Genomic DNA, 17,834 nt, shown 5'->3' on the forward strand with positions numbered 1-17,834 from the left:
ACAACTAAAACAGGGAGTGAGGCATGAAGTGGATGCAGGGCTGTGCTCAGGACCTACCTTCACGCCATACCTGACTGTTGGCCTGTGAAAAAGCAAGAGTACCCTGCTGTGTTCACCACAGTTGCATCTTCCACAAATGGAAGGGAGACCACCTTTGTCAGCCCCCGCTGTAGTTAGGTTGGGGTCATGTGACTGATCCTGGCCAACAGGAGGTGTGTGGAGCTGGTGCCCGCTACTTCCAGGCCTGGCTACAAAAGGCCTTCTGTGGCTCTCCAGCTCTCTCCTCTCATAGAACAGACAAGGAGACCTTGTGCCAAGAGGAGAAGCAATGAGATTCAAGCAGCTTGGCCCAGCGTGGTGGCTCATGCCTGTAATCCCAGCACTTTGAGAGGCCCAGGCAGGCAGATCACTTGAGGTCAGGAGTTCGAGAGCAGCCCGGGTAACATAGTGAAAACTCGTCTCTACTAAAAATACAAAAATTAGCCAGGTGTGATGGCAGGTGCCTGTAATCCCAGCTATTTGGGAGGTTGGGGCAGGAGAAAATCTTGAACCTGGGAGGCAGAGGTTGCAGCGAGCTGAGATAGTGCCACTGCACTCCAACCTGGGCGACAGAGCTAGACTTTGTCTTTAAAAAAAGAAAAAAAAAAAAAAAAACAGAAAAGAAAGAAAAAAGAGACGCAAGCAGCTTGGATGCCTAAGTCCCCACATGGAGCCAAGGTACCCTGTAGGAACACTCAACCCATATTGCTTTTTGGGTGAGCAAAATATAAACCCTTTGTGCCTTAAGTCATAGCAATTTGTGGTTTCTTTGTGCAGTACAACCTCTCCTGAACAAATATAGTCTCCTCCATAATATAATCTAACTTCTCCATACAGAATTCATCTGATACTTTGTTCTTGTTCTCCATACTCCCACCATGGGTCAAGTCTGGCTCCTTCAAGACTCTCAGCCCATGTAGTTTTGGGAAGTATTTTTCCTCTCAATTTGCTAATTGCCTCAGGCTGTTCCCATTTTCTGCTTCTGACACTTGGATCCTAGGCATACCTAGGGTATATCTATGCACATGGTTACAGTGCATAGATATACCCTACATGCATATGGTTACAGCGTGTCAGTTTGAACTCTGATCCTGCTTCCACCTGGCTGCGTGGCCTTGGGCACCTGTGAGAGTCCATGTTCCTCTCCATTCCCAAAGGAGCACTACATGAATCAGACACGTACAGTTTTTAGGACAATGGCTGGCTTCAAGCCAGTGTGCAGTCTACACTATCATTAGGGATTCATGACAAAGTAGGATGCTTACCTTCCAGGACAGGACGTTCCCTTTGCAAACTTTGTTGCAGCCTCAGTAACGGGGCTGCAAAAGAACAGAGGCAGGGGGAATGTTTAACTGTACAGTAAAGTCACCAGTTATAGAAAATACAGATTACCTGCAGGGACATCTCTTTAGTAGAAGTGGCAGCCATGGATTGTAGTCTGTTGTGAGAGCTAATTTTGTATCCATCTTCCAACTCTGTGCTCAGTGACCTCATGTTGGTAGCTTGAAATCTGCCATGATGTGATCAAGTGTGTTTCATACCAGTAATGCAAGGATGGCTTAACTTACGCAAGTCAACAAATGTGATACATCACAGAAACAGAATTAAAAACAAAAATCATAGGAGATGCAGAAGCATTTCACAAAATCCCGCATCCCTTTATGATTAAAACCCTCAACAAAATCAGTATACGAGAGACATACTTCAATGTAATAAAAGCCATCTATGACAAACCCTACAGCCAACATTACACTGAATGGGGAAAAGTTTAAAGCATTCCCCCTGAGAACTGGAACAAGACAAGGATGCCCACTTTTACCACTTGTATTCAACATAGTACTGGAAGTCCTAGTCAGAGCCATCAGACAAGAGAAAGAAATGAAGGGCATCTAAACTGGTAAAGAGGAAGTCAAACTGTTACTGTTCACTGATGATATGATTGTACACCTAGAAAACCCTAAAGACTCATCCAAAAAGCTCCTAGATCTAATGAATGAATTCAGTAGAGTTTCAGGATACAAAATCAATGTACACAAATCAGTAGCACTGCTACGTACACCAACAATGACCAAGCTGAGATTCAAATCAAGAGCTCAACTCCTTTTACAACAACTGCAAAAAAAAATAAAATAAAATACTCAGGAATATACCTAACCAAGGAGGTGAAAGACCACTACAAGGAAAACTACAAAACACTGCTGAAAGAAATCATAGATGACACAAACAAATGGAAACACATCCCATGCTCATGGATGGGTAGAATCAATATTGTGAAAATGACCATACTGCCAAAAGCAATCTACAAATTCAATGTAATTCCCATCAAAATGCTATCATTTTCCACAGAACCAAAAAATCCTAAAATTCTTTTTTTTTTTTTTTTTGAGACATAGTCTCGCTCTGTCACCCAGGCTGGAGTGCAATGGCCGATTTCGGTTCACTGCAACCTCTGCTTCCCAGGTTCAAGCAATTCTCCTGCCTCAGCCTCCCGAATAACTGGGATTACAGGTGCATGCACCATGCCTGACTAATTTTTGTATTTTTAGTAGAGACAGGGTTTCGCCATGTTGGCCAGGCTGGTCTTGAACTCCTGACCTCAGGTGATCCACCCACCTTGGCCTCCCAAAGTTACAGATGTGTGGCTACCATGCCCAGCCACAATCCTAAAACTCATATGAACCAAAAAAGAGCCCGCATAGCCAAAGCAAGACTAAGCAAAAAGAACAAATCTGGAGGCATCACATTACCCAATCAAATTATACTACAAGCCTATAGTTACCAAGACAGCATAGTACTGGTATAAAAGTAGGCATGTAGAACAATGGAACAGAATAGAGAACCCAGAAATAAAGCCAATACTTACAGCCAACTGATCTTCGACAAAGCAAACAAAAATATGAAGTGGAGGAAAGGACACCTTATTCAACAAATGGTGCAGGGATAACTGGCAAGCCACATGTAGGAGAATGAAGTTGGATCCTTATTTCTTACCTTATACAAAAATCAACTCACAAATTCAATGTGAATTTGCATCAAAGACTTAAATATGAGACCAGAAGCCATACAAATTATAGAAGATAACATCAGAAAAACTCTTCTAGATGTTGACTTAGGCAATGAGTTCACAATCAAGAGCCCAAAAGCAAATGCAACAAAAACAAAAGTAAACATATGGATGTATGGGAACAGGCATGGTAGCTCACGCCTGTAATCCCAGCACTTTGAGAGGCCCAAGTGGGTGGATCCTGAGGTCAGGAGTTCCAGACCAACATGATGAAACCCCATCTCCACTAAAAATACAAAAATTGGCTAGGTATGGTGTTGGATGCCTGTAATCCCAGCTACTCAGGAGGCTGAGGCAGGAGAATTGCTTGAGCCTGGGAGGTGGAGATTGCAGTGAGCTGAGATCGTGCTGCTGCACTGAAGCCTGGGTGACGGAGTAAGACTGTCTCAAAAATAAATAAATATATGGGACCTGAGTAAATTAAATACGTTCTGTACAGCAAAGGAAATAATTATCAGAATAAACAGACAACCCACTGAATGGGAGCAAATATTTGCAAACTAGCCATCCACAAAAGACTATTATACAGTACCTATAAGGAACTCAAAGAAATCAGCAAGAAGAAAACAAATAATCCCACCGAAAAGCATCCCAACGATATGAATAGACATTTCTCAAAAGAAGATATTCCAGTGGCCAAGAAACATATGAAAAAATGGTCAGCATCACTAATCATTAAAGAAATGCAAATTAAAGCCACAATGAGATACCATTTTACTCCCACAAGAATGGCTATTGATAAAAATTCAAATAAACCAATAGATGTTGGTGTGGATGTGGTGAAAATGGAACACTAATACCCTGCTGGTGGGGATGTGAATTAGTACAACCTCTTTGGAAAACAGTATGGAGATTCCTCAAAGAACTAAAAGTAGATCTACCATTCGATCCAGGAATCCCACTACTGGGTATCTACCCAAAGAAAAGGCAGCCATTACATGAAAAAGACACTTGTGGGCTGGGTGCAGTGGCTCACGCCTGTAATCCCAACACTTTGGGAGGCCGAGAAGGGCAGATCACTAGAGGTCAGGAGTTCAAGACCAGCCTGGCCAACATTGAAAGCCCATCTCTACTAAAAATACAAAAATTAGCTAGGCATGGTGGTGCATGCCTGTAGTCTCAGCTACTTGGGAGGCTGAGGCAAGAGAATCACTTGAACCTGTGAGTTAGAGGTTGCAGTGAGATTGCACCACTGCATTCCAGCTTGGATGACAGAGCAAGACTCTGCCTCAATTAAAATAAAATAAAATAAAAAAGACACATGCCCATGTATGTTTATCACAGCACAATTCACAATTGAAAGATATGGAATCCACCTAAGTGCCCATTGACCAATGAGTGGATGAAGAATATGTGGTATATAAACAGCATGGAATATGACTCAGCCATAAAAAAGAGTAAAATAACGCCTCGCAGCAACTCGGATGGAGGCCATCATTCTAAGTGAAGTAACTTAGGAACGTAAAACCAAAACCACATGTTCTCACTTACAAGTGGGAGCTAAGCCATGGGTATGCAAAGGCAATACGGAGTGGCATAATGGACTTCAGAGATTCAGAAAGGGGAGGGCAGGGAGGTGGGGACAAAAAACTACACACTGGGGCCAGGCGTGGTGGCTCATGCCTGTAATCCCAGCACTTTGGGAGGCCGAGGCGGGCAGATTACTTGAGCTCAGAAGTTCGAGACCAGTCCGACCAACACGGCAAAACCCCATCTCTACTAAAAATATAAAAATTAGCCAGGCATGGTGGTGCGTGCCTGTGGTCCCACCTACTTGGGAGGCTGAGGCAGGAGAATCACTTGAACCCAAGATACAGAGGTTGTAATGAGATGAGATCCCTCCACTGCACTTCAGCCTGGGCAACAGAGCGAGACTGTCTCAAAAAACAAAACCAAAAAACTACATATTGAGTGCAACATACTCTAAAACATACACTGATGGGTGGACTACAATCTCAGAATTTACTACTACATAATTCATCATGTAACAGAAACCACTTGTACCCCCAAAAGCTATTGAAGTAAAAATTCAAAAAAACAAAAAAACTTAATATAATATTTTAAAATATTATTACCTAATAGTAGCAGAGTTAATCCCTATAATTAAAATATTGTACATGTTATACATTTTTACTTGAGATCAAATCAAAATTCAATTTTTCCACATGTGCTGAAAATGTGATAGAAAGCTGAGTCCTGATACGTGTCGGTTAGGTCAAGCTTCTGCTTCATCTTTTTCAGATTTTTGAATAGTCAATAAATTTTGTCTGCTTTTTTTTCTTTTTCTTTTTTTCTTTCTTTCTTTTTTTTTTTTTTTTTGAGACACAGTCTCGATCTGTTGCCCAGCCTAGTGCATAGTGATGCGATCTCGGCTCACTGCAACCCCTGCCTCCCAGGTTCAAGCAATTCTCCTGCCTCAGCCACCCGACTAACTGGGACTACAGGTATGCACCACCACGCCTGGTTAATTTTTGTATTTTTAGTAGAAATGGGGTTTCACCATGTTGGCCAGGCTGGTCTCAGACTCCTGACCTCAAGTGATTCACCCACCTCAGCCTCCCAAAGTGCTGGGATTATAGGTGTGAGCCACTGTATCCTGGCCTCAAGTGATCTGCCCGCCTTAGCCTCCCAAGTGTTGGGATTATGGGTGTCAGCCACTGCATCCAGTCAGATTGCTAATGTTTACTGAGTGCCTTTATCTGCAAGGCACTGTCCTGTGTGCTTTTGATGAATTAACTCATTCATCATAACTACTATTATTATCACCCGCATGGCACAGAGGCAGAAACTGAGGCACAGAGAGGTTAAGGAACTTTTCAGAGGTCACAAAGCTCACATGTACCAAAGCAACATTCCTTCCAAGGGGGTCTGTACTCTCATCCACTCTGTGGTCATCCTGGCTGCCCAGTTACATGAGAATAAATGTCAGGAAATGCAGTTGCTAGAACAATTACATACAGGTCTCTCTTCTGCCATGAGTAGGAAAAGTACTGTGAATCTCCTTGCATAAAATATCTCTAGGCTTTGACCTTGCTATTCCACAAATACTCACCAAAAATACGGCGTCCAATGTATTTAGCATTTGCAACAGTCCTTCTCCATACATCTCCTAAGAAAATAGTAATAAAATTCAAACATTCTCCATCATGTGACTGTCATGCTTGATATTCAAAGCACCAGCAGACTGGTATAAAGCACTGCAGGGATCTGTAGCAGGAAGAAAGATCATTCTTCCATTCCATAAATATGTATGAAGCAATTAGTGGGCACCCAGCACTCTTTTGGCTGCTGGAATAGAGCAGTAAACAAGATAGATTTGTCCTCATGAACCTTCTATGGGTGGAGCCAGCCAGACACTGTAGACTGGCTACTCCAAGGCCCATTTCAAGCTCCCTTCCATGCCAACATTTCTCAGCCCACAGGCAGGAAGGGCAAATATTTCCCAGCCTCCCTTGCAGCTAGGGGAAGATCAAGCTCTGGCCCATGCACATTGCTGGGGGCACTTCTGGAAAGTCCTTGCTCTCCTTCTACAAAAGAGCAGGACAGTAAACATGTTGGATGAGAGGCATTGCTGGCATACCCCTCCCACTTGGAAGGACAAAACACTGTGTAGAGATTCACACTGTGAACTTTTTTTTTTTCAAGAAGTGATTCAGGAATTGGACAGGAAATCTGAAGGAATCCACCGTCCCTTTGAAGGAACTGACGGGCTGCAGCCTATACTGTGACTCAAGTGAAGGGCTGCGAGTCCCCGGGGTGTGAGACGGGGAAAGACTGCGGGATACATGCGCCCACCACACCAGGGAGCCTGAAAGTCCAGTCTTTGGGGCAAGGCCTTAACCCTATTCAGTGCAGGATATGACTTGGGGAGGTTCATGGAATATAAGTAGGAGCTGCGGGAAGAACCCTGCGTGTACTCCCAGATCCCAGTATGGACCTAGGGAAGCCATTACTTACTGTTCCTCACAGGGCACCCTGCAGTGGTCAGCCAAAAAGTTTAGGGGGTGGTGGCAGGTTGAAAGAAGACTGCAACTGGGTTTCACTAGATAACTGTGGGTGCAGATGAACTTCCTTGGCCAGGGCTGGGATTGGGGCATGGGGTAAGCGAAAAGCAAGCTGCAGTCACGTGTATGCAGGATGCTGGCACATGGCTGGGTGGGATAGATGGGGAGGGGTATGGCCTAAAAGCAGTGGTTGCTATCTCTGCTATCTCTGCAGGGAAAGCTTATGACTTGGAGGCATTTGCAAGTTCTGAGCGCAGGCTGCCTGGACCTTAGCTCGCCGCTGCCAGTGGAACAGGGTGGGAGGAGATCTGCCTTGCCAAGTGTGTGGGATCTGCGTGGGGCTTACTGCCACCTGCCACTCCCCGCTCCCTGCACAAACTCTTCTGTGCAGCAGAGGCAGAAAGACTCCTCTCTGAATTATCAGCACACTGGCCTGGAAACCAACTGCGCCCCCGATACCCAACAGGGATTGCTGCTTGCCCCGCACAGGGAGAGTTAGAGCACAAAACTGCCTGATCCGGCCCACACCTGGCTTTGCCCTGCCACCCCCGTCCTGGTGGCTTAATACAAAGGATAGAAACTTTGGGGAACTCTATGGCTCTGCCCATTGCCTGAGAAATAAGAGTAGCCACCCTGGGCAACATAGGGCAAGTGAACATCCCCACTGCTACTCCTGCAGCTGGTGCTCCACCTGCTGGGTGGAGGCCAACCAACACAGTCCATGACAGCATCTCCTGGTAGGATAACACTGCCCCCAGGAAGGAGAAAACGGCTGTATGTCCTCAGCTGTCACCACTGCGTGCACCACTCTGGCTAACCAGGAGGTCCTGAGTCTGTCCACGTGATCCGTTCATTACCACCGTAACTAGCATTCAAGGAAGCCAATATACTAAGGCTACCTATAACAGGAATCTCACAGAGCCTGTGCCTCTCTCCTGCCACCCCCATTAGAGCTGGTGCTGCTACCCACTGCTGGGAGTCTCGAGGACAGGTGACATTATCGGATTCCTTGCAGACGTTCCCCAGAACCAGCCTGAAGTGTGGGAGCTTCACTGGGTGGCTAGACCCAGAGGAACAACACTCACTGTAGTCTGGTGCCCAGTGACTCCTATCCTACGGGAATGGGGAGTGCACCATGTCAAGGGAACACCCCACGGGACAAAAGAATCTGGACAGCAGGCCTTGAAAATCAGATCTTTCTGCTGGTGGGAAGTTTCTTTCAGCAGGGGCACAGTTTTAGTGCTGGGCTTAGCAGGGAAAGTCCACAGCTCTAACCCAACCATCAGACAGCCCTGGTGTGAGCGAAGGGTCTTGGAGAAGGGGATATCTTTCCTCTCTCTTCCATTGCCACAGGCACAGCTGGGGCTTCTCCCGTGGGAGCTCAGCATGGGTGCAACTGTCGACAGTCTTTCTGGAACACATCAGGGTGACGGCATCCCCGCAGGAGGAGCACCCTCTAGGTTTAGGCTTGCACAAGAGACAGATTCACAATTCCTCTCTACTTGGAACACCAACATTCCTACAGATGAAAAGAGGTGCCCGTCTGATCTGAATAGCTAGAGCACTGGATCACGAGTGTGTCTGAGAGGTGGATGGCATTCCGGCTGACCTGGCAGGGGAGCTGAAGTGGCTCCAACCCTTCCACCTGATAAGACCTTGGTGCACAGCCAGGTGCGGTGGCTCACGCCTGTGATCCCAGCATTTTGGGAGGCCAAGTTGGGCAGATCACCTGAGGTCGGGAGTTCGAGACCAGCCTGACCAACATGGAGAAACCCCGTCTCTACTAAAAATACAAAATTAGCTGGGCTTGGTGGCAAGTGCCTGTAATCCCAGCTACTCGGGAGGCTGAGATAGGAGAATCGCTTGAACTCGTGAGGCAGAGGTTGCGGGGTGAGCTGAGATCATGCCATTGCACTCCAGCCTGGGCAACAAGAGCCAAACTCTGTCTCAAAAAAAAAAAAAAAAAAAAAAATCTCAGTGCAACTCACTGAGAGGTCCTCCAGTCACCTCTGTCAAGGCTGGGACCTTTGCTCACCACTGGGTGTTGCATTTACTCACATGCTTTAGCCACAATCACTTCCTATGCAGACACACCTCCCCTACAGACCTGAAACCTGAACCATCACACCAGCCAGTAAAATACTGGGGGAAAAAATTGCATGCCATGTGGGGAAGGAGTTAAGCTTCAAGAGACTTCGACCATTCCAACCCTGTAGGCAACAGCGAACTTGCTCACACAATGAGCACATTGCTTCTACAACCAGCATCGGAGAAAGCCATCACACAAAGACTCCCTATATCCAAGGAACTCTTACAGTCTTCACCCCTGAAAGCACCAAGGACCAAATTAGGCTATAATTAGCTAGGGACATTAAAGTCACATCCTTAAATGGAAAAAAGAAAAAAAAAAAGTCAAATCAAACATAAATTCAAGAATAATTAAAAGAAATAGTCTACTCAAATGAGAAGGAACTAGAAAAGTAACTTTGGTAATATGATAAAACATGGTTCTACAGCACACCCCCAAAAGATCACATTACCTCTCCAGCAACAGATCCAAATCAAGATGAAATCTTTGAAATACCACAAAAAGAGTTCAAATGGGCACCAAATGAATCATACACGTAATGTTCTTAGGACAATGGCTGGCCTCAAGCAAGTGTGCAGTCCATATTATCATTAGGGATTCACGACGAAGTAGGATGCTTACCTCTCGGGGTCAGAAGATTCCTTAACTGGTCTGCAAAAGAGTAGAAGCAGGGGGAATGTTTAGCTGTACAACAAAGTCCCTAGTTATAACATAAAAAATACAGATGACCTGCAGGGATATTTCATTAATAGAAATGGCAGCCATGGGCTCCAATGGCAGCCAATACCTCTCGAGAGCCAATTTTGCACCTCTCTTCCAACTCTGTGCTCAGTGACCTCATGTTGGTAGCTTGAAGTTTGGCCATGGTGGGAACATTTACACCACAGGAATTGGCAAATGCTACATATCAGGAGTTTTGTTTTTGTTTTTTAGAGAGAAAGCTTAGCAGACCCACTGGAGAAGTAACACTCAGACCCATCTCACACCTTTAGTTAGCCATTTGGAGGTTGGAGATAGATAGATTCCCTTTTTCAGTTTGTTTTTAACCAACTTATGGTGAACACCGATGTCAAAGAACAACATCAGCCTGGGCACGGTGGTTTACACCTGTAATCCCAGCACTTTGGGAGGCTGAGGCGGTGGATCACTTGAGGTCAGGAGTTCAAGACCAGCCTGGCCAACATGGTGAAACCCTGTCTCTACCAATAATACAAAAATTAGCCAGGCATGGTGGCACGCAACTGTAGTCCCAGCTACTCGGGAGGAGAGTCGCTTGAGCCTGGGAGGTGGAGGTTGCAGTGAACCGAGATCACACCACTGCACTCCAGCCTGGGCAACAGAGCAAAACTCTGTCTCAAAAAAACAAACAAACAAAAAAGTCAAAGGATAAGAACTAGTACAGTGCCTGGCATACAGGAAGTCCCATGAATATGCATTAAATGAATGGTGAGTTGCTCAGGGTGTGAACTCAATAATGATCCTAAAAATATGATTAACATAAAATGAAATACTCCTATGTGTCAGGCTTTGCTCTAAGCATTTTACATACATGAGGTCATTTAAACCCCACATCAAATATACGAGACTGGGACCGTGTACTCTTGTCTCCATTTTAGGAAGGCGAAATTGGGTCACAAAGAATTTAAGCAGCTTTCCAGAGTCAGCAATGCAGGAGAAGCAGAGCCGGAATGTGGATCCAGGCAGACAGGCTTTGGATTTGAACCACCACACTATTCCCCTAGAGATCCACCACCCAATTCTCCTATAGAATCCTGCATCTGCACTCACTGACCAGCAGCATGGGTGAGTCACGCATCCTTCCCATGACTTGGTGGATCTCAGCAAAATGGAAAGGACAAAAGCATCTGCCTCTTAGGGTACTGAAGGGGTTAAATTTAAATGAGGGGCTGGGCTCGGTGGCTCATGCCTGTAATCCCAGCACTTTGGGAGGCCGAGGTGGGCGGATCATGAGGTCAGGAGATTGAGACCATCCTGGCTAACACGGTGAAACTCTGTCTCTACTAGAAATACGAAAAATTAGCTGGGTGTGGTGGCGGGCACCTGTAATCTCAGCTACTCAGGAGACTGAGGCAGGACAATGGCGTGAACCCGGGAGGCGGAACTTGCAGTGAGCCAAGATAGTGCCACTGCAGTCCGGCCTGGGCGAAAGAGCGAGACTCCGTCTCAAAAAAAAAAAAAAAGACCAGGTAATGATTGCTAATGTTTACTGAGTACCATTATCTACCAGGCACTGTCCTATGAGCTTTCAATGAATTAACTCATCAAATATTCATAACTACTATTTTTTTTTTTTTTGAGACAGAGTCGCGCTCTGTCGCCCAGGCTGGAGTGCAGTGGTGCAATCTCCACTCACTGCAAGCTCCGCCTCCCAGGTTCACGCCATTCTCCTGCCTCAGCCTCCCAAGTAGCTGGGACTACAGGCACCCGCCACCGCACCGGCTAATTTTTGTATTTTTAGTAGAGACGGGGTTTCACTGTGTTAGCCAGGGTGGTCTCGATCTCCTGACCTCATGATCCGCCTGTCTCGGCCTCCCAAATGGGATTACAGGCGTGAGCCACCGCGCCCGGCCCATAACTACTATTATTATCACCCGCATGGCACAGAGGCAGAAACTGAGGCACAGAGAGGTTAAGGAACTTTTCAGAGGTCACAAAGCTCACATGTACCAAAGCAACATTCCTTCCAAGGGGGTCTGTACTCTCATCCACTCTGTGGTCATCCTGGCTGCCCAATTATATGAGAATAAATGTCAGGAAATGCAGTTGCTAGAACAATTACATACAGGTCTCTCTTCTGCCATGAGTAGGAAAAGTACTGTGAATCTCCTTGCATAAAATATCTCTAGGCTTTGACCTTGCTGTTCCCCAAATACTCACCAAAAATATAATTCCTATTGACTTCAGCGTTACCAAGAGCACTTCCCCATAAACCTGCCAAGAAAATAGCAATAAAATTCAAACATTCTCCATCACGTGACTGTCATGCTTGATATTCAAAGCACCAGCAGACTGGTATAAAGCACTGCAGGGATCTGCAACAGGAAGAAAGATCATTCTTCCATTCCATAAATATGTATGAAGCAATTAGTGGGCACCCGGCACTCTTCTGGCTGCAGAATAGAGCAATAAACAAGACAGATAAGGTCCTTGTCCTCGCAAACCTTCTATGGGCAGATCCAGCCAGGCGCTGTAGACTGGCTACCCCAAGGCCATTTCAAGCTTCCTTCCATGCCAACCCTTCTCAGTCTACAGGCAGGAAGGGCAAATATTTCCCAGCCTCCCTTGCAGCAAGGGGGAGGTCAAGCTGTGGTCCATGCACATTGCTGGGGGGACTTCTGCAAAGTGCTTGTTGTCCTTCTCAGAAGGAGCAGGCCAGGCGTGGTGGCATGCAACTCTAGTCTCAGCTACTTGGGAGGCTGAGGCAGGAAGATTGCTTGAGGCCAGGAGTTCGAGACCTGTACTGGGCTATGATTGTGCTTCTGCACTGCAGCCTGAGTGACAGAGAGAGACCCTGACTTAAAAAAAAAAAAAAAAAAAAGGTTGCAGCTTCATTGGATGCAGCAGCCATCCTGTGGTGTGGAGGAGTTCAGCATGAGGGTGACTGTTAATATGCTAAGGATGGAGGAGCAGAAACCCAGAATAAACCTAGGTCTTTCTGCTTAATGTTCCACAGCTAAACCAATGTCACCCAGTCACCTATCTTTGCATTATTTATGTATTTATTTTGAGATGGGGTCTTGCTCTGTGGCCCAGGCTGGAGTGCAGTGATGTGATCTCAGTTCAATGCAACCTCTGCCTCCCAGATTCAAGTGATTCTCCTGCTTCAGCCTCCTGAGTAACTGAGATTACAGGTATGCGCCACCACGCCCTGGTAATTTTTGTGTTTTTTTAGTAGAGATGGGGTTTCACCATGTTGGCCCAACTGGTCTCGAACTCCTGACCTCAAGTGATCTGCCCGCCTCAGTCTCCCATAGTGCTGGGATTTCAGGTGTGAGTCACGGTGCCCGGCCTGTCTTTTTCTTTTGTAAGAAAATTAATCCCACATTTCCTCAGGGCACTGTGGTTGGTTAGTGACTTTTAGCCAAACATATTTGTATAGATACAGGAAGACATAAAAAATGAATAATCAGCCAGGGCCAGGTGCGTTGGCTCACGCCTGTAATGCCAGCATTTTGGGAGACTGAGGTGGGTGGATGAATTGAAGTCAGGAGTTTAAAATCAGCCTGGCTAACATGGTGAATCCCTATCTCTACTAAAAACACAAAAATTAGCTGGGCCTGGTGGTGTGCACTTATAGTCCCAGCTACTCGGGAGGCTGAGGCAGGAGAATCACTTGAACCCGGGAGGTTGCAGTGAGCAGAGATTGTACCACTGCACTCCAGCCTGGGCGACAGAGTGAGACTACATCTCAAAAAAAAAAAAAAAAAAAAAAGGAGAAGAAAACTCAAAGACACTACAGACATACCCATTGGGTTGGCTGGTATCCAAAAAACCCCAGAAAACAATAAGTGTTGATGAGGACGTAGAGAAATTGGAACCTGGTGCACCATTGGGCAGAATATAAAATGGTACAGCCACTGTGGAAAATGGTATGGTCGTTTCTCAAAAAAATTTTTTTTTTTTTTTTTTTTTTGAGATGGCCCAGGCTGGAGTGCAATGGCACGATCTCGGCTCACTGCAACCTCCGCCTCCCAGGATCAAGCAATTCTCCTGCCTCAGCCTCCCGAGTAGCTGGAATTATAGGCAGGTGTCACCACACCCAGCTAATTTTGTATTTTTAGTAGAGATGGGGTTTCACCATGTTGGTCAGGCTGGTCTCAAACCCCCGACCTCAGGTGATCCTCCTGCCTCGGCCTCCCAAAGTGCTGGGATTACAGGCATGAGCCACCAGGCCCGGCCTCAAAATTTTAAAAATAGAATTACCACATACATGATCCAGCAACTCTACCTCTGAGTATGTACCCAAAAGAATTGAAAGCAAGGTCTCAAAAAGATATTCACAGACCCATGTGCATGGCAGCTTCCTTCACAACAGCCAAAAGATGAAAGCAATCCATGTGTCCATCAATGGATGAATTGATAAGCAAAATGTGGTATATTTGTACAATGGAATATGATTCATCCATAAAAAGGAAGGAATTCGAACACATGGTACAATATGGATGAACTTCAAAGTCATTTTCCTCAGTGAAATCAGACAGACACAAAAAGACAAACAGTGCATGATTCCATTTACATGTCATACTCAGAGTAGTCAAACTCATAGAGGCAGAAGGTAGTATTGTGGTTGTCAGGGGCTAAGAGAGGGGGTGACAAGGAGTTAAGTGTTCAATGGGCATAGAGTTCTAGTTTTACAAGATGAAAAGGGTTATGGAGATGGATGGTGGTGATGGTTGCATAACATTATGGATGTATCGTATTTATACCACTGTACTCGACACTTTAAAATTGTTAAAATGGCAAAATTTATGCTATATGTTTTTTGTAATAATAAATAAAAAGCACCCGGGTGTGTGTGGGGGGGATAAGAGACATGTACAGAACCACTTCAGTAGGTGATACATACACCCAAGGAAATAATAATGTTATAAGGAGCACCTGGGAGTGACAATTTCAGAATATCTGATGCCCAAGACCAGATTTAGCAAAAAGATGGCGGGGATAGGAGACAGGAGCCAGGCTTGGCAATATGAAGGACCCCTTCTGTTCAGACAAGAGAAAGGGGGAAGATCCCCTTCATCCTACCTCATTCCTCTCCCTGAGAACACCCCTCCATCTACCAGGTTGCTGGAGCTGGAACCTTTAATGTCATCTCTGATTCTCCTTACTCTCCACATCCGATCCAGGTGTAATTCTTCTTCATCCATCTCCAGGTTTCCAGAGTCCATCCACTTCCCTCCCATATCCACTCTGGTACCCAACCTTAAACTGCCATTATCTGTCACCAGGACCATTAGCTTCTCAACTGCTCCCAACTTCTAAGTTTGCACACCCACCCCTAATCCATGCTGAGAGAGAGAGAGATCGATCTTTTCCAATATAAACTGAATCAGGTCACCACCCTAATTAAACTGCCTCCCTGGCTCTCCCAACACACTTGGAATACAAACTAAACTTCATCTGTGTCCCTCAGGGTCCCATATGATCTGGACCTTGCCTACCTCTCCAGCCCTCTCTCACAGCCTCATTCAGGAGGCTCCAACCTCACTGGTCTTCTCATTGGTTCTAGAGTAAGACAAGCATGGTCCTGGCTTAGGGTCTGATATGGTTAAGTTTTATGTCCCCACCCAAATCTCTCGAGTTGTAATCCCCAGGTGTTGAGGGAGAGACTTTGTGGGAGGTAATTGGATCATGGGGGCAGTTCCCCCCATGCTGCACTCATGATAGTGAGTGAGTTCTCACGAGATCTGATGGTTTTATAAGTGTTGGGTAGTTTTTCTTTGGCTTGCTCTTCTCTCTTCTGCCACCATGTGAAGAAGGTTCTTGCTTCCCCTTTGCCTTTTGCCATGATTGTAAGTTTCCTGAGGTCTCCCCAGCCATGTGAAACTGTGAGTCAATTAAACCTTCTTTGTCTACAAATTACCCAGTCTCGGGTAGTATCTTTATAACAGTATGAAAATGGACTAATACAAGGTCTCTGTATTTGCTCTTCCCTCTGTCCATGTGCTTTTCCTCTAAGATATCTGCATGGCTTCACTTTTCATCAGGTCCACGCTCAAAGGCCATCTCCTGTCAGAAGCTCGACCACCAATTAAAAATAATACTGTGGTCACTCTCCAGCCCCTTATCATGAATTATTTTTCAAGATAGCATTTACTGTGATCTGACATTATAATATATATTTATTTTTGTGTGTGTTCATTCATCATCTCCTTTCCTGGAGTGCAAACTTCATTAGGGAATGAGCCTTCACTGTCCTGCTCATGACTGAATCCCCTGCATTTAAAATAGTATCAGGGTCCCAGCGTGTCTCAAAAGTGTATGCTAAAATCATGGCGATTCAACCATCCTTGAATTACTACCATGTGCTGGGCACTGGGCTGAGTGCTTTATTTGTGGATTATGCCTAACTCTCATACCCACATTTTGAGATAAGTACTTTCCCTATGAGAAAACCGAGGCTCAGGTAACATAAATGACTTTCTCAAGCTGGCATTATTTGTCCCGTGTAGGGGAGCTGTCTGCCTAGCAGGGTAATGCCTTCAGACCCTGAGTTCTCAGAAGATTATGAAGCCACAACTAAAAGTGATACCAGTGTGTAAGCTACAGTCAAGAACATTTAATCAAGTTCTGATTTTACTCACTATCACTGTTTTGATTGTTTTTGGTTTTTGTTGTAATTTTTTCTGGAAATACCCTGTTTTAAAAAAATTGTATGCCCCTTGCTTTGCTGGTGCCCAAAACACATTCTAGTTTTTTTTGTTGCTGTTTGTTTGTTTTGAGACAGGATCTTTCTCTGTCATCCAGGCTGGAGGGCAGTGGTGGATCATAACTCACTGCAGCCTTGAACTCCCAGGCTGAAGTGATCCTTCCACTGCCTCAGCCTCCTGAGTAGCTGGGACCCATAGGCACATGCCACCATGCCTGGCTAATTTTTAAGTTTTTGTAGAGACACAATGTTGCTATGTTTCCCAGGTTGGTGTCAAACTCCCAGTCTCAAGGGATCCTCCCATATCAGCCTCCCAAAGCACCATGTCATCCCAAACACATTCTGAATCTGCTTATTGGAAGCCACAGCCCTGGACTTGAGCCCCTCTATTAAGCTCTCTCTCCTGGATTGTTTGGTAGGATATCATGTATCTGACACATTAAGGAGACCTTTGAGAGACACTGAAGACTCAGCAGGAAGAACACACCATTCCTCTTTCTGGAAGCATACCAAGTCCTTTTCTTTCCCCCCAGAAATGTAAGAGCTGGGCAAAGCTAGACCCTCTTACCTCTCCTCCACTTCCCACCCCCATTTAATCCCCTCTGACCCCAGCACTGACCTCTCAGGAAAGACAGGTCTCTCTCAGGGTGAGTTCTGACCAGTCTTCCCTTCTTGAATTTGCTTCCGAAGTGGGTTATGGAAACATAGGCCCCCAGTGCAGGGAAGCCAGCATGGTGAGGGGTGAACTCGAACCAGGTCTCTGCAGAGGAAATACAAGGGCTAGTGAGTCCCAGCACAGAACTTGGAACGTAGCAGGTGTGCAGGAAAAAAAATCTATTAATGAGGAATTACAACCATGCCAGGAGAATGTCAGAGACGGACCGTGTGGTGTCAGAAACCACTGGGGATCTCATCCTCAGACCTGAGTCTTTACACTGCTGGTGGCAGCTCATAACTTCCACAGAAGCCTGTTTCCAGTATTTTCCAGAGCTTGAACCCTCAGCCCTGCCTCTCTCTTCCGTCTCATTGTGGCTACAACTCCATGGAACCCTGGAGTGCAAAGGAAGAGTGTAGCCACATGATTGCATGGAAGTTTGTCTGTGGGCATAAATCTAATGCATGATTCCAATGTGAGTCATTAGAATATTCCAGGGAAGAAAATGACATGATCAGATTTTCATCCTGGAAACTTCCATTAGGTAGCCAGGGAAGGAGGTGGACAGCTTGGGATGGGCAGGCCAGTGAGGA

At 45.6% G+C, this 17,834-nt stretch overlaps 1 protein-coding gene across 4 annotated transcripts in view; it reads right to left on the bottom strand.

Moving 5' to 3' along the window:
* LOC102142596 (calcium-binding protein 5) overlaps positions 1–17,834 on the bottom strand; it is a 77,368-nt gene that overhangs the window by 45,788 nt on the left and 13,746 nt on the right. For all 4 annotated transcript variants that reach the window (XM_045380873.3, XM_045380872.3, XM_045380874.2 and 1 more), the window contains exons 7-11: positions 17,206–17,346; positions 12,095–12,148; positions 9,818–9,847; positions 6,156–6,212; positions 1,305–1,358 (exon numbers count right to left, since the gene is read on the bottom strand). In XM_045380873.3, coding sequence (XP_045236808.2) covers positions 1,305–1,358; positions 6,156–6,212; positions 9,818–9,847; positions 12,095–12,148; positions 17,206–17,346 — 336 coding nt within the window. The remainder of the gene's footprint in view (positions 1–1,304; positions 1,359–6,155; positions 6,213–9,817; positions 9,848–12,094; positions 12,149–17,205; positions 17,347–17,834) is intronic.

The sequence above is a fragment of the Macaca fascicularis genome, chromosome 19, assembly GCF_037993035.2.
Source record: "Macaca fascicularis isolate 582-1 chromosome 19, T2T-MFA8v1.1".
Lineage (NCBI taxonomy): Eukaryota > Metazoa > Chordata > Mammalia > Primates > Cercopithecidae > Macaca > Macaca fascicularis.